At 37.6% G+C, this 25,331-nt stretch overlaps 3 protein-coding genes across 3 annotated transcripts; 1 reads left to right on the forward strand and 2 right to left on the reverse strand.

Moving 5' to 3' along the window:
- Positions 1–300: 300 nt before the first annotated feature.
- On the forward strand, positions 301–4,821 carry LOC131310311 (uncharacterized). The gene is made up of 3 exons (XM_058337263.1): positions 301–753; positions 2,621–2,788; positions 4,451–4,821. Exons 1-3 carry the CDS (start codon positions 480–482, stop codon positions 4,672–4,674), a joined length of 666 nt encoding a protein of 221 aa, XP_058193246.1. The 5' UTR covers positions 301–479; the 3' UTR covers positions 4,675–4,821.
- Positions 4,822–5,304: 483 nt separating this feature from the next.
- On the reverse strand, positions 5,305–8,700 carry LOC131310313 (UDP-glycosyltransferase 74B1-like). The gene is made up of 4 exons (XM_058337266.1): positions 8,322–8,700; positions 7,650–8,004; positions 6,501–6,830; positions 5,305–6,173 (listed from the first exon to the last, which is right to left on the reverse strand). Exons 1-4 carry the CDS (start codon positions 8,606–8,608, stop codon positions 5,775–5,777), a joined length of 1,371 nt encoding a protein of 456 aa, XP_058193249.1. The 5' UTR covers positions 8,609–8,700; the 3' UTR covers positions 5,305–5,774.
- An 11,528-nt stretch (positions 8,701–20,228) lies between these two features.
- Positions 20,229–22,978, reverse strand: LOC131310312 (UDP-glycosyltransferase 74B1-like). Its single transcript, XM_058337264.1, has 4 exons — positions 22,659–22,978; positions 22,062–22,416; positions 21,467–21,796; positions 20,229–21,069 (listed from the first exon to the last, which is right to left on the reverse strand). The coding sequence occupies exons 1-4, from the start codon at positions 22,943–22,945 to the stop codon at positions 20,671–20,673; spliced, it is 1,371 nt and encodes a 456-aa protein (XP_058193247.1). The 5' UTR covers positions 22,946–22,978; the 3' UTR covers positions 20,229–20,670.
- Between the last annotated feature and the right edge of the window lie 2,353 nt (positions 22,979–25,331).

Consider the following 25,331-nt stretch of genomic DNA (forward strand, 5'->3'; position numbering starts at 1 on the left):
TCATAGGATACCCTTGGAGGTTTAAGTATTTTCATTAACTTTCAATTTTTAGTAAACTTTCACTTATTTTGCAGAAAGAGTATTTTAGTAATCATGTTGCATACTTATCCTTATGTTTGATTGTAAAATGTGTTTGTCTTTGAGCTCAAAAATATAAATATGAAATTTTTTTTTAACTTACGGAGTATAATTTATGTACTACAATCTAAGTCACATAAATCGCCGCGCATGCGTGAGCGGACATTGAAAGCAATGCACAACTGAGTTCACTTTGAAGGATTACGCGAGGAATTACAGAATTACGGGTTTCCAAAAGTCTTGCCTCCAATTGCCTCCGTTGAAACGTAACCGACTTGGAACCCAAGCAACGAATTTCTCCGTAAAACTTTTCAACAACTCATATAAATAAATACTTTATAATACTCTCAATACCAATACCAATACCAATACCAATACCAATCAATCTCTAGAGAGAGAAAATGGTGATGTTAATTCGAGGCGTTCTTCTTCGATCACTGAAAATACGAACCCCTTCTCCCTCATTTTACTCCTCCTTCTCGCCGTCATCTTCGACGGCGAAGTCCGGCGCCGGTATCGTATCAGCCGGCGCCGCCGCCGACGTGGCCGCAGAAGACCTCCTCTTGGACGACGACCTGCCGGCCTCCGCCGCCGCCGCGGCCACGGCCACGCTTCCCTCTCTCCTTCAGCCTTGCGTCGTCGTTTACGACGGCGTATGTCATCTCTGTCACAATGGTAAGCTGGATATATGTTTTTTGTATGTAGAGGTGGATAATTTGGTGGTTTTTGATATATGCAACATATTTATGTATTGAGACCTCTGAAATAAATACCGTGGCGAAGCGTTTCGGAAATGTTGTATTCCTATGCCTCGGTACGGTAAAATTAGGGATCCGAAATTTTCTCGTATGAACACGAGATATTTGACAAAATGTAAGAAAAAGATTGGTCATAATGCTTCGAGAAATGTGCTTGATGTGAATGATAGACAAACGATACTCTACTTCATTGGATGTTTTTTTCTCTTGAAATAAGAGTGCCTTTGGATTGTAATCTATAGAATCGCACCCCTATTGTTGTGGAATTTAGGGCATGTGGCGTACCATGTTCCTGTTGTCGTTCCTTGTACAGGAACGATCCTCGTTCCGTTCCAGGTAACATAGATTTAGACGGTTAGAGAATGCTAATTTGGCTGATTAGCTGATATTTTCTTAAATGTTTTCAGTGCTAATGTCTGTAATTGCTACTAAAGTTAGGGCGGTTTCCGATTATTGTGTGTATGATATCATTGATATTGTGCTTGTGAGACATAAAGCACTGAAGAATTTGCATTAATTGGTATGCATGGGTTAACACATGGTGTAATTGTTGAAATTCCTGCTTTGTGATCACAGACATTGCTATATATGCACATAAAAGTACCAAGTACGTGAGTTGCTGATATTTTCTCCCAGTATTGCGCTGGTAATGTTTGTGTTGTTACTGCAGTTGGGGTTAGTTAAGCAGTTTTGAAGTAGCACTACTGCGATTTGGAAAACCAGGTAGTTTTTTCGTAGCAAGCTATTTTGTGAAAATCTAGGGTTTGATTATATGGAAATGGAGTTCGATGTGAGGTTTCCTTATTGTTGTCCTTTTAATATACATATACTAGGGTTTGCCCGTGCCTGAAGGCAAAGTGCAACTTGAGATCCAATTAGTGGCAATTGTGCAATTAATATTGTTTGAGAGAGAAAGGGAGAGCCGTAGGATTTATAGAGCAAATCAATGGTTAGGATTTACAGAGAGATAAGATTCAAAAACCGTTCTCCCTTATTATGTAGATATATACGTGCGTATAGACATATACATTTGCGCATTGGGACGCATATTCACACATGGTGTAATTGGCATGTTTTCCTGTTTAGTTGCTGCTAGACAGTGTTATCTAAGGAAGTTAGGAACATGTATTTTTCTGGTAATTTTTGTGTTATTACTGAAGTTAGGGTTAGTTTTCAAGTTGCTCTATTAAAAGTGAGAAAGGATTAAGTTGAGGATTTAGTATACGGAATAGAGTTCTGTGTCACTTCTGTGGTTAGTAGTTTTAAGGATACTTCTAAGTTGTGCATCATCAATGAATCAGCATGAAGTAGGGGTACGCACATAACATATACATAGCCTCTTTGCTTGAAAAACATAATATCAGAAAGGATATCTGTTTTCTCCTGTTTTGAAGTACTATATGGGGTTAGATGATGCACGAGTATAGTGGAAGACTCGATTTCTTGATATTCATTTCTCAAATTCTAAATGGAGCCTGTAAATTTAATGTGTTAATGGTTTGTGACAGGATTGCATCAGATGAATTGGCAGTACACCGTCTTAAAAAAAGGCTGTGATGCACCATTCGGTCTGATGATCTTAAGTTTTAACACACAACTATTGTCACAACTATGTTTTTGCAAGCTGTGAAGGGCAACAGGCTAGCTATGGGATTTTTTTGTGTAATACAGAAGAATGTGTGAGGATCTTGCAATTTCATGTAGTTATATGCATTCGTGGAAAGGATAAGACCGATATTGGTCCTTAATTAGTGTTTCTGTTTACATGCTTTGTACTTTTGCAGGGGTGAAGTGGGTGATTAAAGCAGACCAAGATAGGAAGATCAAGTTCTGTTGTCTCCAATCTCAAGCTGCTGAACCTTACATGAGACTCTGTGGCGTTGATCGAGAGGATGTTCTTCGTCGCTTCTTGTTCATTGAAGGCCCAGGTTCATATCACCAAGGATCCACTGGTAAGACCCTCTCTCTCTCTCTCTCTCTCTCTCTCTCTCTCCATAACTGTACGTGTTTAACTGTGTGCAAAGGGATAAATATGCACACTACGTTTTGAGTTATGTATTCTTATGTGTACTATTGTTTTGAACACTACGTTTACACTCATTAGGGGGATTCCCGTCATGGTGAATACTCAGACTCGTTGAGGAAGGGAGTGTGATTGGGAGAGAAAGGGGCGCTGTTTGGATGGGAGTCAATTAGGTGGAATTTCGCAAACCTGGCTTAATGATACAGATATCTTTAGGAGATATGGTATCTATTGGTTTTGGTGATCGTTCTGCAGTTCTTTGTCCTAAAGGTGACGGATTATCTGCTTGATTAAACCCAAATGGCCTTTCTATATGAATTTGGAAGTAAAATTGAGTGATTGATATATGTTCATTTGCTCGGGTAACATACCTCTGTTTACTTTGTCAGAATCCCCTTTTTCTCCATTAACTAATACAATTTGAATACGGAGCTAGTAATTCGAGAAAACGAATTTGATTTTCTGATAGAAGATTCATCCAATGGTTGTTTACACTATTGTGGTTTTGCATTTCTTCTGGAAATATATGATAATATTATCATGTGACCTTTGCTTTGCATATTAATCTTCAAAGCCTATTTTCTAAGAGCATCTCCAGCAGACACTTCAAAAACTAACATCAAAATTGTACTTTGCTATCTCATATAAAGAATTTGAAGAGTGATTTTTATGGTGAGCTGAGCTCCAACAGTACTTACAACATGACCCTTCAAATACTATGTTATGAAGACAGATAAGTGTGATCTACAACACAGATTTACAAAAGAGAAGAAAAAAGAAGAAAGAAAGAAAGAAAAAAAAAAAAAGAGTTAAGGCAACTTTATGGTATTTGAGGTACATGCTGGAGCACAAAATAGTACCGAAACCTTGAAACTTTTAACATATGGTGCTTAGAGGGTTCTCTTGGAGATGCTCTAATAAGATGGCCATCAAGCCTGTCTCTTTCTGCCATGCCTTGTTTACTGCTTTGCTGCTGCTTTTTTCTCCCTTCCCTGCTCCTTGAGGTGCCACCGTGCCAGTAAATTCAACAGCTTTAATATTACTGCAAAAATTTGGGTCAAAAAAGTTTTGTTGGTAGAATATGTCTACATACCTTACATACATCCACCTTGTCTCTGAGTCTTGGCTGGATTAGATCCTTATTTATTGCTGGTCTTTAGAGCTTGGCAAATGATGGCCTTTATATTCCTTGATTTTGCTCTTACATTAAGCTAGCTGTTCTAATTTGATATTGCTTCAAAAAAAGCTTATACATAAACATAGTTCACTGTTTGAACTTTGATGCCATTGAAATTTATGACTTGTTTTGGATTCATTATTTCAAATCGATTGTAAGAAGTTTTCGATTGTGTTACCAATTGTAAACTTACATGAGGATGCATTTATGAAGATTTATTCATTTGGTTACTATTTTTCTTTTCCTTCACCTTGGGCTTTTTATTTATAGAATTCGACCTATTTCTTGTTTTTTTTTCTTTATCGGCATTTGACCTATTTCTTGTGTACTCTTTTGTTTATACAGCACAATTAAGACTAAATCCCGATAAAAAACAATTGAGTCTAATTCTCTGATTGATATGTAATTTTGCAGCTGCACTGAGAGTACTGTCTTACTTGCCCTTGCCTTACTCTGCATTAAGCACTCTCCTCATTGTCCCAACGCCTTTGAGGGATGCTGCCTATGATTACATTGCCAAGAGGCGCTATGACTGGTTTGGAAAGGAGGACGATTGCTTGGTTCTGAAAGAGAAAGAGTTGCTTGAGCGATTTATTGATAGGGAAGAAATCTTTGGCCGTAGCAAACCAGATCTGTGATATCCTCTTGTTATCCAATCAGGGTTGTTTTAGATGTCCAATTTTAAACCTGTAAATGCATGGTATGCTCGAGCAGTATGCAGTTAATACATGTAATTGGGAGTAGAACTTCATTTTTGTGGCTAATCGATTGGATAGTTTATGTCGTATCTCTCTCTGATTAGGTGAATGGGAAAAGCTGTTAGAACAAGTGCAAGCGGGAAGAAAATTTCGCTGTATTAGCAATGGAACTTGGATGTCTTTGTTTGGTGCGTCTTATATTGTTTACATTCGTTTTTCAGAAACCTACTTCACCTTGAGACCTTGTGTGTGCGGTATGGATTAATGTGTAGGATGAAACTATGTTGGTGCGATGAAGACATTTTCAGACTCAATTATGGATTGTTTTTCGTTGTTCGGCTTTCATTTTGCGGCTTTTTGCGTTTTGCTTTTTGAAAACAAGAACACAGAAAAGGTTGAGAAATACTTGTCAGTTATTTTGTGACTTCCTCTGCTTTACTGAAAACAGAAACGGATACGAACTCCCAAAAGGGCGCCCTTTCGTTTCTGGGATCTTATAATATCGATTGCTTCAGGCTCTTTGATCATCGAAACAAAAACGTTAACAATACTGAAGGCATTACAAGCTGATTTCAGAACAAAACATAACCCACTCTTTTTATAGCCGGAAAAAAATAACAAAAGGGAAGCACAAATGAAACCCTAACCAAAAAGTACATAAACAGAGAATAGAAGGGATAAAAACAAACGCACACCATGCACACTCCATGGACTTGCTCAAACTCATTGAATTTTGTAGCTAACAATATCCAATATTTAACCCCGTTGCCGTAGGGTTGGCCTGGTGGTCTAGACCTGGGACGTGGGGGTTTGCTCCCTCCTAAGGTCTCATGTTTGAAACCTCCTAGATATTATGAACTCCTTTAGGGCCAGTTCATATGGAGTTTTGCTCCGACTTTGATTGGGCTCCCCCCAAGTGGGCAAATGGGATCAAGTCACCGAAATTAGTCGAGGTGTGCGTGTGTTAGCCCAAACACCCAAGTTACAAAACAAAACAAACAATATCCAATATTTGTCAACCTTCTACCTACCTCTCTTTTCTAATTCCCACACTTCAAATGTTCCACAAATTCATCAATGCACTTATCTGAGCTCCCTCCTTCACTAATTGCTTCCTTTGCCAGAGCCTTCCATTTACTTGCATTCCTTCTGATCTCAAGACTTCTCTCCCCTTCTTCCATGACTTGCTTCAAACAAGAAATGAGCTCCTCTCTCCTCACAATTCCCCTCTCATCCTCCTTGGCTCTAACGCCAACACCCCATATCTCCTCTATGAACTTAGCATCAGTTAGTTGGTCAGCCCATTTGGGCACTCCGATCATCGGCACGCCGAGGCTTAGCCCTTCCAGCGTCGAGTTCCACCCGCAATGAGTTATGAAGCAACCGATCGCCGGGTGTGCTAGCATTTCCAGTTGGTTGCACCATGTTACTATCAGGCCCTGAGTTGAGAATCCATCACAGAATTAATAATGTTACCATCACAAAATGAAGCCAACAGTTAACTTGCATCAATCAACTAAAACATTATACAGAAATCCATAAAATTAGAGTAACCAATGAGTGGCACGACAAGTCGTTGTTCTCAAGTCATATTTGCCTCTTTTCGTGCACATTTTGATGGCAAACTATGACTCCGAGATGCAGAGATAGTTGTTACCGGCGGGATGCCGGGAGATTTGACTCCATGTTGGAGCTGCTCTAAGTCTATAAGCAAGACATTACTATTGCTTCAAAAAAAAAAAAAAAGGTGACTATATTTCCAATACCTTTTCTTTTGTCGAATCAGCGAACTCTGGAGGCAATTTTCCAATCTCAGACTCCCTCACCACCCAAATGAAGTGCGTATTGCTGCACTTCAATCCCAGTGCTATTTCCTCCATCTGCTCTGCTGCCAATGCAACCATGCTTCCGAAAGAGACGTACGCCACAGACTCCCGTGGCTTTGTTTCTAACCATTTCAGGTACTCGTCGCTGAGTGGATTCCATAGACTTGCTCCGTATCCCTCGTCTCCCTTGATTCGGCCATCCAAAAATGCCGATGGCACCATTGGACCAATCAGTTTTCCTGGCCAGAGATCCAATACAGCTTCCACTGCCTTCAAAGACCATAAAATACGTAAAAATATGAACACTAAAATGCGCGGCAATTTCATGATTCAAAAGGTAATCAAGAATATGGATCGTATAAACGGATTGGTCCTACAATACTCAGAACACGAATTGCTGTGAAAATGGAAAGCAGTTACGCCACTTGCTCTAAAGATGTGACAGGACAGGGCAAGCTTGTATGGGTTAAATTTCCTGAGAAATATTTTTACTGTCCCTCCCACGCGAAAAATGCGTATCTAACGAGCCAAAAAGAGCGTATCTGCCAAAAATGTGCGTACCATGCATCAAAACTATGAGTACCATACACTTCCAAGGAACATCCTTAAGTAAAAAACCAAAAACTATGTAACATGCACCAAAAAGATGCATAACATTAGCTTTCCCCAATTTAGCAAAAAAAAAAACAAAAACATTAGCTTCTCCTTGCTTTTAATCACTAATTCAGAATTTGGTAGGTAAAAACGTAACATGTTTCGTCACGTGCGTGGTTTTAAATAGCGGTAGTGGGCGTATCTAATGATACGTAGTAAGAATTAGGTGTATCAATCTTAGATCTTGGCGCCAGAGCACCTGAAGCATGTATCGGTCAAGAAACAGACAAAAAATAGGATACAAAGTGATACGTATCAGGAGTTGGCAAATACGGGTGTGAATTTTTTGCAGTATAACTGCACAAGTATAGCGAGGTGTAGCGGAATCGAAGAGTCAGAAAACTGCTATATATCGGCCGGTATTTAAATCAATGGTGACATGTATATCTGTGTGGGTATTATCTGTGATGTTGATACATTAACATACTAGCATACCTCTCCTTCCAGTTTTTCGAAGGTGTTCCCAAACACCCAGTCAGCCTTTTCCAAGTTAGAGTACTGACTCAATTTCATGGCTAAGTATGCAGGGTAACTTTCGGGTGCCTTGACAAAGCTTGGCAAGTCGGGCAAGTTCAACGGTGGCAGGCCCGGCAGCAGCAGGGGCATCTCGTCCTGCTTCACAGGCAGACTGATCAGGCCGCAGTGTATGCGACAGAATATCGCACACACCGTGGCCGAGTTGGTGAAAAAGGATGCCCCATATATGCCGTTTTCCTTTGCAACATCCAGAGCCCATGGCAGAAACGAATCATATACAACACAGTTGATTGGAAAAAAAGAATCTTTATACCTGTCCACAGTGACAGATTCAGAAATTCGACATTGAAGGATTGATGAAAAACCTCAAAATATTCAGCCTTTTCTTTCCTTTACTTTTTGCAGCTCGGCCAGCAAATTTTTTTTTTTTTGGACTTTTTCCAAATTTAGGGGTGTTTTGACTAATAAGCTGCTTAACTTATTTAGCCAAAAGCCCTCTTAGTCTATATGTTATTTTTCATTATTTTTTGTTCATCTAGTCGAACCAAAAAAATAAATCATTTGAACATGAGCCGCAAAAAGTTCACTAAAGACGAAAGCTAGACAGTATCTACTGTCATCATCCCTTACTTGTGGATGAGTTGAGACAAAGTTTTCGAGCCGTAGTCTCTAAAGGCCTTGAGGTACACATCCGCGTTTCGCGCTTGAGAAAATCCTCCCTCATCGAACCCGTCGGAGATCGGCTCGACGGCGATGTTCGCGGCGCAAATGGACTTGACAGTGTAACGGGTTGTGGCCAGTGTGGCTTTGACACCTTTGGAAGCTAGGCGTTTGGCAAATTGGAGGAGAGGGTTTATGTGGCCTTGGCTTGGATAAGGGAGGAATACAACATGGGCTCCTTGGTTTTTTCCTTCCATTTAACTTGCTTCAGCTGGATTCTGCTGCAACTTGTTTTCCTCAGGGAACTTCATTTATAGCTTGCACAAAGTGGAAGTACTTTGTACTAATATTCGTTAAGAATAAATTCTTTACACCGTCGGTGTAGACATTTCTTTCCTCCAAATCAATTGCATTGTGACACGTGTCAAAATAGTGGTCCCAATTAATAAAACATGGTGAAATACAATTGATTTAGAAGAAACAAATGTTTACACCGACGATGTAAAAAATTTATTCTCATATTCGTTTATAGCTTGCATCAGTGGGTATACCATGTGTTCAAGCTGACATGGTACTGTAATATTCAACTCACAATTCAATGTGTAAGAAAGGAAAAATAATTATTTCCTCTGTCCCATTATTAGAGTCCAGTATATTTCATTTGGAGCTGTTCCTTTAATAAGTTTCCATTTTATAAAATCAGTGAAAAAAAAGTTGGTATTTTTTCCATTTTGTACCTAAAAATAAATTCTTCTTTGAAAAGTTAGTAGATAAAAGACTAATAATGATATCTCCATAGAAATAGAGTTAAAGTTACGAAGTTAGTACACTTAAAACAAATAAAGGGAGTACTAATTAGCTCCTGAAGCATTGTCACGTAATGCTTCATGAGTCTTTTCCGTTATACGTTTGTGTGGACTCCACCACTAAGCCTATAACTCCAAGCCTCCAACTCAAATGTATGAGTATGATGGAGAAGGATGGAGAAGGTGGTGGGGAGCAATGAATTTTCACTCGTTAGAAAGTGAGATCGGAGTTTCACATGGTTGAAATTATGACTTGTCAGACTCTGAATGCCTTGTAGTCGAAAAATTATACTATGCCCCAAGGACATAGCCACGTGGTGCCCCAAAAGCTCTTTATACAATACAAATATGTGTGGGCCACTGACATGTGTGGTGCAAAAAGTCTTGGGGCACCACATGACCATACCCCGGAGGCATGGAATAGTCTCTCCTTGGAGTCAAGGCTTGGACTTTCACATGGTTGAAATTATGACATGTCAGACTCTGAACACCTTGGACTCAAGGCTTGGACCAATACGAAACCAGTTTGTATTCAAATTCTAAACACCTTGGCCCATACGAAACCAATTTGTATAAGCTCTGGATTCGCCTTGCGCGGTGATGAAGGCCTTAGATTTAGAAATTTACTCCCTTTTAGATTTTAGGTTAGAAACTGATTTGTCATTTTTCAACCAAAAATTATAATTTAAAATAAGGAATTACGGAGTAGCTATTATTACAAAAATAAAAAATAAAAACATAACGGTTAAGTCTAGGATCTTTTGCGGGGAGTCGAGGGAAGTTGGATTTTATGATTTGAACTTAATTAATGGTTTAACTGTGAAAGCAGATTAAAGGTTTCGAAAATTAATGAGAGAAAGGACTAAGTTTTCCGATTCAGCCTCCCCTTGTAACATAATCGCTTTGAAACTTAGGGTTTCTATTCAACACCAAACCAGACCACTATTAGGTTTGCTCGCGGTTCGATTAGGTTCGGATTATTAGGAATTCGATAACCGAACCGCTAGTCACGATTTTTACAAAATGAAATCCGTATCTGGACTAATAGTCCTACTTTCTGGTTCTTATCCAATCTGTGACTCACGGATCGGTTAAGGTTTTATCCACGAATTTTAGTAAAAATAAAGTTCAAGGATATATTTCACACTTAAAAGAAAGAATGTTACACTTAGAATTAAGTTTAACACCACCCCTAAAGTACTTGTTACATAAACTATCAAAGGTCTACTTCATAAATCAGATTCAAAAGAGTCTAAACACTAGTAGATTTGTATCATTAAGATACATAACATAAAAAAAGCTGGAAAAAAAAAAACCAACTACTAAAACTGAACTAAAGGTATCCGTAACTTATACAAAAAAAACCTACGATTTACCCCTTATATTTTATGTACATCTACATTGTATCTCATTATTAAGATAAAATACTAAAATTGGTAGAAAAAAGTTTGAACATTACTAACAAGTAACTATACAAATACACACATATATTTGTATAAAATAAATATCTTGCGGTCAAGTTTAGTTAATCCACGGTTTCGTAATGAAAATTCGTGGACCGAACTGCGAGTCACGATTTTTTAATTTTTTAATCTATGTCTAGACCATCAATTCACGGACAAAATCCAAAAGATACAGATCGGTTTAGTCCGGACCGGTTTTACGTTCCACTGGATTTTTTGAGCAACCCTAAGATATTGATCCCTGTCAATAATCCCCAAAATTAAATATATTGTAACCAAGACTCGTAGTCAGTATAGGATATCTCAACAAAACATGGATTGCCTTACTGGATTTAACCATTGGCACGACTTGTCTCACGTCTTATAGTCTATTTCAAAGCCTATCTTAAACCATTGAAAACCATTGTGTGACCATTAATTATCTAATATTGCGAATATAAATATGATATGAAAAATGAAAGAATAAAAATTTGAGTCATCCAAGTCACACAATCGAAAGTTGAATAAAGAACCCTTTAGCCCTTGTTCGTTTAGGTAGTTGTATCCCAGATTATGAACCAAATCCAGAACTTGTGCGTGTTCGGTTAATAACTTTTATCCCCCGGGAAACTAAAAATACCATTTATCCCAGTCTTATCGTTGATAGCCTTTTTCACAACTGGCTTCCCCAACGTAAACCTATGCAAAACGGCCTCCCCCTCTCTCTCAATAGAAGTAACGTGCTCTCTCTCTCTCACACACACACATACCGAACAATCTCATCGATTTCTATTTCTCATCTCTCTCTCTCTCCAAACTCACACACACACTCTCTCTCCCTCTCTCGTTCCCTCTCTCACACACACACCGAACAACTCTAAATCTTACATGCGCCTAGGTCCTCTCTCTCTCTCTCTTCCCAGTCTTATTGTTTTACTGTGTGGATTTAATTTGGAACCACAGGTTTGGAACCCTAGGCCTGCGAGCTTTTGCGATCTTGACCTATTCGAGTGTTACTGTTCAATTCAAGACCCTACTTTGCCATTTATAATCAGAGAATGCCCAAAGAGAAGCTCCACCCAAACCAACCCTCACAGTCTCTATCATGCTCGTGAGGGCCGAAAGCAATAGACTCTCCTCCGCCTCACTCCAAATTTTCCAAGTCATAGAATAAATAAGGGAAATTATGAAATTGTTGTTATATTTTTTGTAAGCACACTACTACAAAAATAGATAAAGACTTCGGTCATTTGGTATGATCTTTCACTTTTAATCTCACATTTAAAACCGTGGTCTATCAAGGTATAACTAAAAGTCTCTAACTTTTAACCACGGGATAAAAATCGTAATTAAAACTCATTATAACCGTGACTAAAAATATAAAAACTGTAATTAAAAATGACAAAACCGTGACCTTTAATAGCTTAAAATCATAATAAAAGGTGTTTTCCAAAGGGAAAAAATCCTACATTGTTTCTCCTAGTGCGTTTTGAACCCAAGTCTCTTGAATTTTGCATAAAAGCTTCAACCAACTGCACCACATACACTTTTCAATATATAATTGAAATATTTAATATAAAATATATGCGTTTAACATTAAAATATATTTCGAACATCATTTTGAACCTTTAAATATTAAAATTAGCAATTTTGATAAACATGAAAGTTGTAGCCCTTTGCATTATTGTTCAAATCCAATTTGAATTATCTCAATTAATGGAGTTCTGAACATAGAGTTTTACTCAAAATACATTTGGGGACGAAACGCAACATTCGTAAATTTTGTCACCAAAGGTACTCATTTGGCAACGAAATATATTTTCATCGCCGAAAGTACCCCATTTTGTGACGAAATATTTTTTGTAGAATGGTTGAGAGTTACATTTATTTAGGGGTATTGCGTGAGGAGTCGATTAAGGAGTAAGCGACTTTCAACTTTTCCTATATAAGGCCATCCACAGTGGTATAATCAAATGCCAATTGTTTTTAAAGTTAACAATGTTGGTGCAAAAGATTACTCACAATAGTATAATCAAACTTAGCAACATTCTTAGAAATAATCAAATTTTGGGCTTTGGATAACCAAAACTAACAACCTTTTTCAATAATCAAAATTTGTGGATTCTACACCACATAAGTTAACTAGTTTCAAAATTTGTATACACACGTGCTTCAACTAGTATTTTCTTCTTCCCTTCTTTGCCCACTCTTTTTTTTTTTTGGTTAAAAAAATAAAATTGAAGAATAAAAATTTTATGTAACCAAGCTTTTTCACTACTCTATATCTTTTTCACTTCGCCAACAAACTATTTCTCTTTCTTTTTCTCCAAAAGTGAAACTAATATATCTCGATCATTTATAATTCAATCCATCGTCGCCGGATTAAGGTATTTCACTCTACTTTCCTATTTTTACTACCCACCCCGAAAAAAAAAAGAAGGAAAAAATCATAATAGGAGGGAAGGAAGTCATCGATTTTTTTTTTCAAAATTAAGAGAGGGAATCGATATATTTTAACTCATAAAAAACGTAAATTGAGGGAAGTAAATGACGGGAAACAGGGGGGAGAGAATGAAATTGTAGTGAACCCCATATTTTGATTATGGACTAGAAGTGACCATAGTGAAACTTAACATTGTTAAGCTTAGCAACCTTTTAAGTGAATAATCAAAAGCTGATGTGTCAACTTTTGGTTATCCTTTTTTGATTATACCACTGTGGATGGCCTAAGAGCTTTCATCTCAAGTCTAAAAAAAATGTTCTCTAACTTACGACCTCAGTTTCTAGATGACTGAGATTAAAGATTCTTTTTATCTCAATTTTTTCGAAATGAGATATATTCTTTCATATACAATCTCAGTTTTTGGAAAGTGAGATCTATTCTTGAAGTTACAATCTCACTTTTAAATTACTTAGATTAAAAAATCTTTTCATCTCAATTTTTTTCGAAATGAGATATATTCTTTCATATATAATCTCAATTTTTTTAGAATGAGATCTATTCTTCAAGTTACAATCTCACTTTTTAGATTACTGAGATTAAAAAATCTTTCTATCTCAGTTTTTTCGTATAACTAAGATTAAAACTATAGTCCATAACATTTTATTACGTTTTTACAAAAAGTGAGATCTTTTTAATTTTTAGACCATGATCTTTATACCATTTTGTAGTAGTGGCAATAATTTGTTGGACTTGGAATGAATGAAGAATAGAGCCATAACTCTTACTTATAAGAACAATTGAAAAAATAAAATGCGTACTAATCATTCATAACAAGAAATATGGTTATACCAACAATTCAATAAAAAAAATGTTTACTAACCATTCATAACAAGAAAATTGGATACTCACTATTCAATAAAGAAATAAAAAAGCCATAAAACAAAATACTCCTTCCGTCCCTTTTTAAGTGTCCTGCTTCGTAATTCCAACTTATTAAAAAAACATCATCATTATACCTTTTACATCAATTTTTTCCTTCATTTTCTCTACTTACCCATTATCATTACACTTTTACTCACTAACTTTTCAAAATGGAATCTACTTTTAGGGACAAAATAGATACTGCACCAACTTTTACTCACTAACTTTTCAAAATGGAATCTACTTTTAGGGACAAAATAGACAATGCACCAATTTTTATCCACTAACTTTAGAAAATGAACACTTATTAAGTGACAGTTCAAAATGAAATACTGGAGTCTAAATAAGAGACGGAGGGAGTAAAAAACAAAACTTAACATTTTTACATTTCATAATAAAAAAAACTTAAAAAATATAATAAAATACATATTTAAAAAACGAATGGGATCAAATAATTTATTAATTTTTAATTAGTTAGGGAAAGAAATGGTGGAGGAGAGACAGAGAGTCCTGGGTAGATATTTTTCGGAAAGAGAGAGAGAGAGAGAGAGAGAGTAATAATAGACACAATAATTGGGAAGAGAGAGAGAGAGAGAGAGAGAGAGAGAGAGATTAATGACAGACACAATAAGTGATTTTAATCAAAAATTCAAATATTATGTGGTCCGGAAATGACAATTTTGGAGGGAGACTTAAGCCCCGTTTCAGAACACATTTTTAAAAAATAAATATTTATTTCATATTTTTAAACTTAAAAATAATGTAAATAAAAAATAATTTTTTAATTTTTTTTGCATCGTATTAAAAATCTCAATAAGATCTATCAAACAAAATCCATATTAATAGGAAAATAATTTGCGTAAGCACATAATTTTTGAGCTTGAAATTACCTTTTTAAAAAATAAGTACTCATTTTTCTTTTCGGAACGGAGCCTTAGGATAAGATTTTCACTTTTTCTTCCGAATGACAAACGGACAAGAGCTAAAAGTCTTTACAATCATACTACTTGGAGTGGGAGAGACATCCTCGCCGCTTTAGCCAAGAAAGTTTAGCCGATCATTGGGTGTTTTTCTGCCTGTTGTGCTTCAATCGCGGTCTCTAGATGCGTGGAAACCCCTTTCAAAACCCTCTTGATTGCATTTATTATAATATAGACCTCGTGTGCTCGGCAGCTCCACAAGTTCCTCCCTTTTAATGGTTTAATGGGCCCATCCATAGATAAGGCGGAATGGAATCAGAATTTCTTAAACGCGATGGCCGAACTATGAACAAGATTTTAAAATTTTAATGTTCAAAAATTTAATAGTTTGTTTGGTTTAAAATTTGAGGGAGATTTTTTGAGTAGTAGAATGTAGAGAGATAGAAAAAGGAATGAGATAAATAATTGAAAGAAAAACTTATGGAAAACCATGGCCCAAAGAGAAAAATTGGGTTTTAGGATCCAAAACGAATACATTGTTAAAGGATTTAAATGTGTAAATAGCACTAAGCCACTAAATAACACTTAATACAAAATACAATATTTAGGTGTTATTAACAAACAAAAAAATATTACTAATATTAATGTTAAAATTTTAATAAAAAAAACCCCTCCCCAAACAACGCGGGGGCCGTGGCCCCCATATGACCACCTCTAGATCCGCCTCTAATATAAGGGGTCTAATGGCCTTCGGCCCTTTTTAAAAAGGATGCTGGTTTTGACGCTCCATTTTTAATATGAAATTACTAGTAATATTATGTATAAAGTGGAGCACCTGCGTACGAAAGTAAAGTGCGAAAATCAATTTTCTAAAAAAAATTATAAGAATAATTGCTTTCCTAACTCTATTTTTAATGTTGGCCCACTAACAAAGCTAATCAAATCCTCACTTTGCACCTTCAAACTTCGACCACATTGAATTCTTTGGCCACGTCGTACTTTTTATTTCACCAGCTCCGTTGTACACCCTTAACTCCTCAATTTAGCTTCGGAGGAATTTTTTAGTACCGGGTGGATACAACGTAGTATCTGCTTGGCACATTCGAGTCATCCGATGCGATTTTGGACGGTTCGGATTTGGAGAGAGAAAAAGAAAAGAGAAAGAGGAGGGGTGAGAGGAGAGAGAATGTTTCAATCTGAACCGTTCAAAAGTGCATCGGACGGCTCAGGAGTGCCGAGCGGACACCACGTGGAATATACCCGCTTGGCACTGAAAAATTTCTCCTAGTTTCATATGCTATTCAACTGTTCCGCTAATTCTGAAAAAGGAAAAAAACGAGTATCAAACTCCAAGTAATACAATAAACAGACGTAACAAGTCCAAGTTAGGGGGCGTAAATAAGTGTATTTATATACCTATCAAGAGCCTCTTACATATTTAGTGTTCTACGGAGTAATTTTTATGGAGCCATTCCACACCAGACTTCTTCTCAACTTCGAATAAACCCCATCTAGTAGACAGTGTCATCAGATCCGGCTAAAGGGAGAGTCGGAAGAAGCATGGGCTTCGGGCCTCCAAAAAAGATTTAAAATGAGGGCCCTAAAAATTTTAAAACCCCAATATAATTATATGACCCCAAAAAAAGTTATTACGCTAAGCCTCTTTTACACAAAATAAGGCCAATTGAAATTTAAAAATCACAAAATAGCCCAACGATGGAATTATACTAATTAAAAACACTGAGGCAATCAAAACAAATGAAAAAGAAACGCCAGTGAGGAGTTGAGGACTCCAAGGGACGGAAAGACTACATTGAGGTGATCCAAAAAAGAAAGAAAGAAATGCTTGACCGAGGACTCAAAGGGAAGGAAAGAAAACCACCGACGACCGTGGACTGAAAATATTTGCATACGGAATATCTTGAGGCCCCTCTTTTACCATTTCGGATTCTCCACCTCTATATTTTGTAAGGGTAAGTCTTTTATAATATTTTTTTTTTAGACTCTTTGTAGTCTTTGTAGACTATCTTTTATATGAAAAATATAGGAAAACCTCATTTAAGAGGTTCGCTTCCGACCTCCAAAATTTATGAACCGGCCCTGAGTGTCATTAGCATTTAGAATAAAAATATTTGCACATAAAAGGATTCGGACACCTTTTCTTTCTTTGTTTTTGGTGTTCTTTTCTAATTTCTCTGAACCCGATTACCTCAATGAGACCAATGCGTACATACACTATGAAACCAGTTTGTACACCATGACTTGATTGGTTCCACTTTATTCTAGTCTCAGGGAGCCAACTTATTTGGGGTTATTCCGCTAAATAAGTTGAATGGTTTATTTTTTTGTCTTTATTTAAATTTTTTTTTTTTTGCATTTGTTAGTTTTTCGTCAATTTTTTGGAGATTATTGCTTCGTCATGACGAGATGAATTTAAAAAGTAAAAAATTACGATCGAAATCTAATTTTTAAATAAAGACAAAAATAAGCCAATAAGCCAAAATTTTCATCTTTATTAAAAAAAATTGGATTTCGATCATAATTTTTTACTTTTTAAATTCTTCTTGTCATTAATAAGCAATAATCTCCAAAAAATTTACGAAAAACTAATAAATAGGAAAAAAAATTTTAAAAAAAAAAGCTATTCGGCTTATTTAGCCGAACAACCCTCAATCAAGCAAAGGGCATATTTGAACGATTAATCGGTATTTTTGGAGTACCGCCTCGTGATTTTTCAAGATTGTTCATCACAACATGCACATCAATGTAGAATTAATTATGCCCATGTGATAAAATCCATATAAATGTAGAGTTTTCAAGAAGGCTCTTGAAAACCCACGTTGCGGTGTTCCATTGTCATTTTCAGCAGCCAAAAAAGCATTTGTTCTAAAGCCATACGAGCAAATAGCACATCAATGAGTTGGTTTTGGTCCTTTCGGAGTTCTTTATATACGGAATAAGTAAATCAAGACCATACATTTTTTGTGCCCACAAAACTGTCGGAATCCAATTTTTAATTTTTTTTTCCAGATTTTCGCATACAATCATTCTACCTTCATATCCACTTATTACGCACCCAATTATACACCCACATTTATAATAGGGATGGAACCCATACACATTACACACCTAGTGTGTATGAAATCCACCCTTATTGTGAGTATAAGTGTGTAAATGGGTGTGTAGATAGGTGTAGAGTTAGAATTTTCCTTTCGAGCTGTGCTACGTGCACAGACTGTTGTGCACAGCAGCCATTTTCTTCCTCCTCGGGTCGTACAAAGATGATCGGAGCCGCTCATTTTGTTCAAAATATATCGTTTAAGGTCTCTGTAAAAAATGAGCTTCGTTCAATATCGTTTGAGGCGTTAACAAAACACCCAAAATCACTTCAGAATTTAAGCCGCTTATTTTTTACAGAGACCTTAAACGATATATTTTGAACAAAATGAGCGGCTCCGATCATCTTTGTGCGACCCGAAGAGGGAGAAAATAGCTGCTGTGCACAGCTTGCTGTGCACGAATCATTTCTGCTCCTTTCGCATATATGCATTTCACGTGATCAAAAGCTGATGAGATAATTGTCGCACCACAAACCCAAAAGAGGTAAAGTCCTATCTAGTGCCCCACACTGTCGCATAATAATTACATGATAGTGATGGGAGATAGGGGAGCAGTGCTCTGTGTACCCATTATGGGGCCCACCCGGGTCCTGTTATTTGTGAATCGATCATTTTGTACACCTTGTCGAGTAGATAGCATGTTCAAGTAAAAACTCACTGATCGGACATCAAATACGTATGTTTTCAGTGTGCGTTTTTCTATATAATTTATAAAAAAAAAATAGATGATTCTTGTGCTTCGAATCAAATAACAGAATCCGAGATGGGCTCCATAATGGGTGCGCTCACTGCCTCCTCCGAGAAAGTGGTATCAGCTACGTGGAATGCACAGCAGACATGTTGTGCTAACGGCCCATCCTCAATATGTTTTTGTTGATGCTATTAATTCACTTTCTTTTCACATGATTTAAGTGGAAATTCAAGTTGATCAAACATCGATACATATGTGATTAGAGTGCATTTTTCGTACAATTTGTTTTGCAAATCATTCTGTTGTAAAAGTATTGAAGTGAATTTGTTCCAATCAATATCGATCAATGTCTGGCCAACATGAATTTACGTGTGAATGATTCTTGGTCAAACAAAGAAAATAACAACTCAGATTAACTGAACGGATACTCCGATAGGGCATAACACAACCCCTTCCCGGGGAAATTTTATGAAAACTCATCTTCTTTTGTATGGAAAACTTAACAACGGAAGCCATACAAGAGTAACAAGATGCCCGATATCGATATGCCTAGTGTACAATACGGCCCCTGCGCCTGCCCCGGCTTCTTGGAGTACTCTCACCGTGTTACTTAATTCACCACTAGTTAACTAAGACTCCTTGCTTTGGTTGCTTAATTATCTTGTTCTTGTTAAGGGAATCAGGTTTTGAGCTAGGGTTTTCCCCTAGCTAGGTGATGGTCTATATATACTAATGTTATGACCTGAACAATTTCATTGCAAAAGTGTTCAAAATACAGTGCGACGGGGATTAAGTTCATCGATCTCGTTAGAGTGCCGTGTCCTTTATTTGTGAATGCAAGCTTTCCGAGCCACTCTAGTTTCCTTTCGTTATCTTCACATGAAAATTAAAGCTAGCGAATCGGTATGTTTTTTTTCCCTACCATGTTGGTTTCGAATTTTTGTGGGCAACTTTAGTCCTCTATATCTCTCTATTTATGTATGTATAATAGTTTGGTAGCCCACTATCAGTAATTAAGTCATATCTGAGTGACCAAGTTCAGTGCCAGATAAGTGGGTTTGGCCCATGTCATGGAGTGAGTGAGTTAGTTTACTTCTAAGTTTGCAAATCAATAGCTGTGCTGTGCAGATGATCAATGAAGGCTCCTCTACAAATGCCATGTATAGCAGCCTTGCGAGTGAATGCCTGGTTCTGAAAGAGAAAGAGCGGCTCGAGCGATTTATAGATAGGGAAGAAATCTTCTTTGGCCGTAGCAAACCGGATCTGTGATACCCTCTTGTTATCCAATCAGAAAACAACCATTGTAGCAAGCCATACCCGATGGAGTAACCCATTGCCATCTTGCATGGATATAAACCCCCGAAGGCCTTCTGTCTGTTTCTAGGATCTTAAGGTTCTTATTTTTTAAGTATTTATTTTTTATTTTACGAAATCGGTCATTCTTTCACAATACATTACCTTTTATTCAAAAAATAAGTAAACTAAGTACTTATTTGTTTTTGTGAAAAATAGATTGATATGGACTCTCTGATCATCAAAACAAACGTGAACAGTACTGAAAGTACTGCATGATAATTTCAAAAGAAAACATAACCCACTATTCTACTACAGGAAACAAGTAACAAAAGGGGAAACGCAAACCAAAACCTAACAAAACATATAAATAACCAGAGAAAAAAAGGGGTACAACAAACATCATCCACACTCCATGATAGACTTGTTCAAATTCATTGTATTTTATTCTACCTCCATCTTACATTGCCCGTCCCTCTACGAAAAGATGTGTAATTCTTTTTAAAAACAGTAAGTATTTCCGCCCATCATTTATTGAGTTTCTTTGCATCAAATCAAAGTATTTGATGATCAAATCAAAGTATTTGATGAGTTCTTTAATTTCGTTTGAAAAAAGTTTTAAAAATTACGCACCGAAGTGTTTTATTTTTCGAAACTAACAATATCCGATAATTGTCAACCTTTCTAATTCCTACACTTCAAATGTTCCACAAATCCATCAATGCACTTATCAGAGCTCCCTCCTTCACTAATTGCTTCCTTTGCCAGAGCCTTCCATTTACTTGCATTCCTTCTGATCTCAAGACTTCTCTCCCCTTCCTCCATGACTTGCTTCAAACAAGAAATGAGCTCTTCTCCCCTCACAATTCCCTTCTCATCCTCCTTGGCTCTAACACCAACACCCCATATCTCCTCTATGAACTTAGCATCAGTCAGTTGGTCAGCCCATTTGGGCACTCCGATCATCGGGACGCCGAGGCTTAGCCCTTCCAGCGTCGAGTTCCACCCACAGTGAGTTACAAAGCAACCGATCGCCGGGTGTGCTAGCATTTCCAGTTGGTTGCACCATGTTACTATCAGGCCCTGAGTTGAGAAGTCATCACAAAGTAAATAATGTTACAATCACAAAATGAAGGCAACTATGACCAATGAGAGGCATGACAAGTTGTTCTCAAGTCACATTTGCCTCCTTTCTTGCACATTTTTATGGCAAAATTTGACTCCAAGATGCAACGATAAATGTCACAAAATCATGTTTAATTTTCCAGCGCACAGTTGCAAGCAAGACATGGGAACCATAGCTATATCGGAACGCCAACAATATATAGATAGAAAGAAAAGATAGCGTGGAGCATCTCCAACTTTGACTTCAAATCTGGATTGCCAAATTTTTCCTCGAAGGCTTATGCGTTAAATTGACATCGACAATACTCTTTCTGTCTAATAGTAGTGTCAAATTTCACATCAACTATTCCAATACCTTTTCTTTTGTCGAATCTGCAAACTCAGGAGGCAATTTGCCAAGCTCAGACTCCCTCACCACCCAAATAAAATCGAAATCGCTGCATTTCAATCCCACAGCTACTTCCTCCATCTGTCCTGCTGCCAATGAAACCATGCTTCCGAAAGAGACGTACGCCACGGACCCCCGTGGCTTTGTTTCTAGCCATTGGATGGTTTCGCTGCCGAGTGGATTCCACAGGCTTGCTCCGTATCCCTTGTCTCCTGCAATTTGGCCGTCCAAAAATGCTGATGGCACCATTGGACCTATCAGTTTTGCTGGCCAGAGGTCCCATACGCCTTTTGCCGCCTTCAATGAGTCATAAAACACATAAATCAGCTCTTTGCACAGAAATTTCAACATACAAAGTATTGTCATGTATGCAAGCGACACGACGCGGACAAGATACGGACACTTCAACATGCAATATTCCCAGAATCATTGAGGAAATGAGACGTTAGGGACCTGTTTAGGGAAACATGAGTAGTCTTATCCTATAAATACGAAATGAAAAAACAAGTCAAATAATTGACCTTAGGCTAGCTTGGAATATACTTCATAATTAAGGACATACCTGGCCTTCCAATTTTTCGAAGGTGTTCCCGAATACCCAGTCAGCCTTTTCCACGTTAGAGTACTGACGCAAATTCATGGCCAAGTATGCAGGGTGACTTTCTGGTGCCAAGACAAAGCTTGGCAAGTCTGGCAAGTTCAATGGCGGCAGGCCGGGCAGGAGCAGGGGCGTCTCGTCCGGTTTCACAGGCAGACTGATCAGGCCTCGGTGTATACGACAGAATATCGCACACACTGTGGCCGAGTTGGTGAAAAAGGATGCCCCATATATACCATTTTCCTTTGCAACAGCCAGAGCCCATGGCAGAAATGAATCATATACGATACAGTTGACTGGAAAAGAAGAATCTTGGTACCTGTCCACAGTGGCAGATTCAGAAATTCCACAATCAAGGTATTAATGAAAAACGTCAAAATATTCAGCCAGCCTTTCCTTTTCTTGGTTGGACTTTTTTAAAACTTAGTCTATATGTTACAGTATTTGTTTAACATTTTTGGTTCGTATAGTCGAACCAGACAAATAAAATATTTTAACAGGAGCTAGAGAAAGTTCATTAAAGACGAAAAGATAATAATAACTACTTTCCACATTCCCTACTTGTGGATGAGGTGAGACAAAGTTCTCGAGCCATTGTCTCTAAAGGCCTTGAGGTACACATCCTCGTTTTGTGCTTGAGAAAATCCTCCCTCATCGAATCCGTCAGAGATCGGCTCGACGGCGACGTTCGGGGCGCAAATGTACTTGACAGTGTAATGGGTCGTGGCTATTGTAGCTTTGACACCTTTGGAAGCTAAACGTTTGGCAAATTGGAGGAGAGGGTTTATGTGGCCTTGGCTTGGATAAGGGAGGAATACAACATGGGCTCCTTGGTTTTTCTCTTCCATTTTGGTTCAGCTGGACTCTGATGCAATTTAGTTTCTGTGGGGAACTTTATTTATAGGTAGAATAAAGTGATACGTAGTAAAAGTTTTGTAAAATGGTTATACCATGTGTTCAAGCAGAGGTGGTCTAATAGTTTGTGTTTTTTCTTTGACCATCAAAGTGTCCGGACCAGCTTACATGTACCTTAGCTATTCTCCTTCCTGGTCCGGTCAAAGACAGGTCGTCTACGCCGAGACTAGAAAATTCACAATAAATTTTTCTTTTGTGATCTGACCCCAAAAAGTTGACAAATAAAATGGATATTGTGGTGTAATATTCAGATAAGTTGGGGCACCACAAAGAGAGTGCCCCAAGACCATCCAATAACTACTCTCTTAGTTTGACATGTTTGAATTGACGTGTTAGACTCCTTTGGACCGATACTAAACCAATTTGCGGTCAAATTGTTAACACCTTGGCCAATACAAAACCAATTTGTACAAGCTCTTCCCCATCCCCATAAATATGTGGTGCATAAAGGTATTAGAGCACTACATGACAAACTCTAAACTCCTTGGATCGATACTAAACCAGTTTGTGTTCAATTTCTTAACAACTTGGCCCATACGAAGCTATTTTGTATACGCTCTTCGCCATTCACATAAACATGCGGTGCATAAATGTGTTATGACACTACATGACAATGTTCTAAGACCATCGAATAATTACTCTCCCAGCTTGACATGGTTGAAATGACATGTCAGACTCTAAACACCTTGGACCCATACTAAACAAATTAGTTTTTAAATTCTAATCACATTGGCCCATACGAAACCAATTTGTAGAAGCCCTTCGCGATTGACTTAGTGGGAAGCAAAATTTGAGATTTATGAGTTTGCTCCATTTTAGGCTTTAGTAATTCCTACAAGGTCATTCCACACAAGATTTGTCTCGACTTCAAATAGGCCCCTACTAGAAGACGGTGTGATTAATCAATTTGCACATAAACTGTCCGAACAACTTTCTCCCTCTCTCTCTCTTCTTTTTTTTATTATCTGAACGCTAACACCTCAATGAAACCAGTGTGTACACATTGAAACTGAAAATTGTAGAGCCACTGAAGGCGGCTGCACCGATCGGCACGTCGGGTCCACTTCAGATCCTGCACGGAAAATTCGAGCCCTTCAATAACTTTAAATAAAATTGAGTGCCCTTGTTTTAGAGTTATCAAACGGTTCGAAGTTTTCATGCTGAAACCGGAGCAAGCTGGACGTGCTGAAACCGTAAAAGGGTTCCCTCGAAATCAATTTGTACACCATGACTACTTGATTGGTTTCTACTTTCTTCAAGTAACACATGGGAGCCGAACTGACTCTCAGTCATCCAAAGGGCTTCTTGACTTTTTTCATTGACAGCCAGAGCATTTGCTCACAGCCATGCGAGGAATCACCACCGCATATACATCCATGAGTTGGTTCCCTACTTTTTTCTTGAGCCAGACTACGACCACCACCATGCGCGGTGATCGTCCACCGCACGGCCAAAAATACAGAAAAATATTTATAAATTTTAAAATGATATTTTATGGGGCCCTGTAAACAATCAGCTCCAACAGATATCGGTAGATATGCTTTTTAAATTTATAGGAGCGAAAACTACGAAACTGAGCAGTTTCGTTCCTACAAATTCAAAAAACATATCTATCGATATTCATTGGAGTTGATTTTTTACAGGGCCCCATTAAATATTATTTTAAAATTTATGAATATTTTTCTGTATTTTTGTAGGGCCCAAAATAGACCCCAAAAGGCGTGCGGTGGACCATACACCACATAGAATGCGCTATGCGGTGTACCTAGACTTTCGGTTTTTTCTTCTTAGCAGGATTACGGTCACCACATGGATTTCGTGGTGACCGTCTACCGCACGCCTATTGGGGTCCACTCCGGACTCCAAAAAAATACAAAAAATATTCATAAATTTTAAAATAATATTTCATAGGATCTTGTAAAAAATCTGCTACAACGAATATCGGTAGATACATTTTTTGAATTTGTAGGGACGAAACTGTAAAACTAAACAGTTTCGTTCCTACAAATTCCGAAAAACATACCTATCGATATCCGTTGGAGCTGATTTTTGGCAGAATCCCATAAGATATTATTTTAAAATTTATGAATATTTTTTTGTATTTTTTTAGGGCTCGAAGTGGGTCCCAATAGACGCGCGGTGGACGGTCACTGCATTTTCTTGCGGTGTACCTGGACAGTCTTTTGCACGTTTTTGCATCAATGCATTTCACGTGATGAAAAGCTGTCACAGTACTACATGGTCACAGAAGAAGAATTACATGACGTGTAATGGAAGAATTACATGATGTGTAATGGGGCCCACCCCGTGACGTGTAAG

Source organism: Rhododendron vialii, chromosome 12a, assembly GCF_030253575.1.
Source record: "Rhododendron vialii isolate Sample 1 chromosome 12a, ASM3025357v1".
NCBI classification, from domain to species: domain Eukaryota; kingdom Viridiplantae; phylum Streptophyta; class Magnoliopsida; order Ericales; family Ericaceae; genus Rhododendron; species Rhododendron vialii.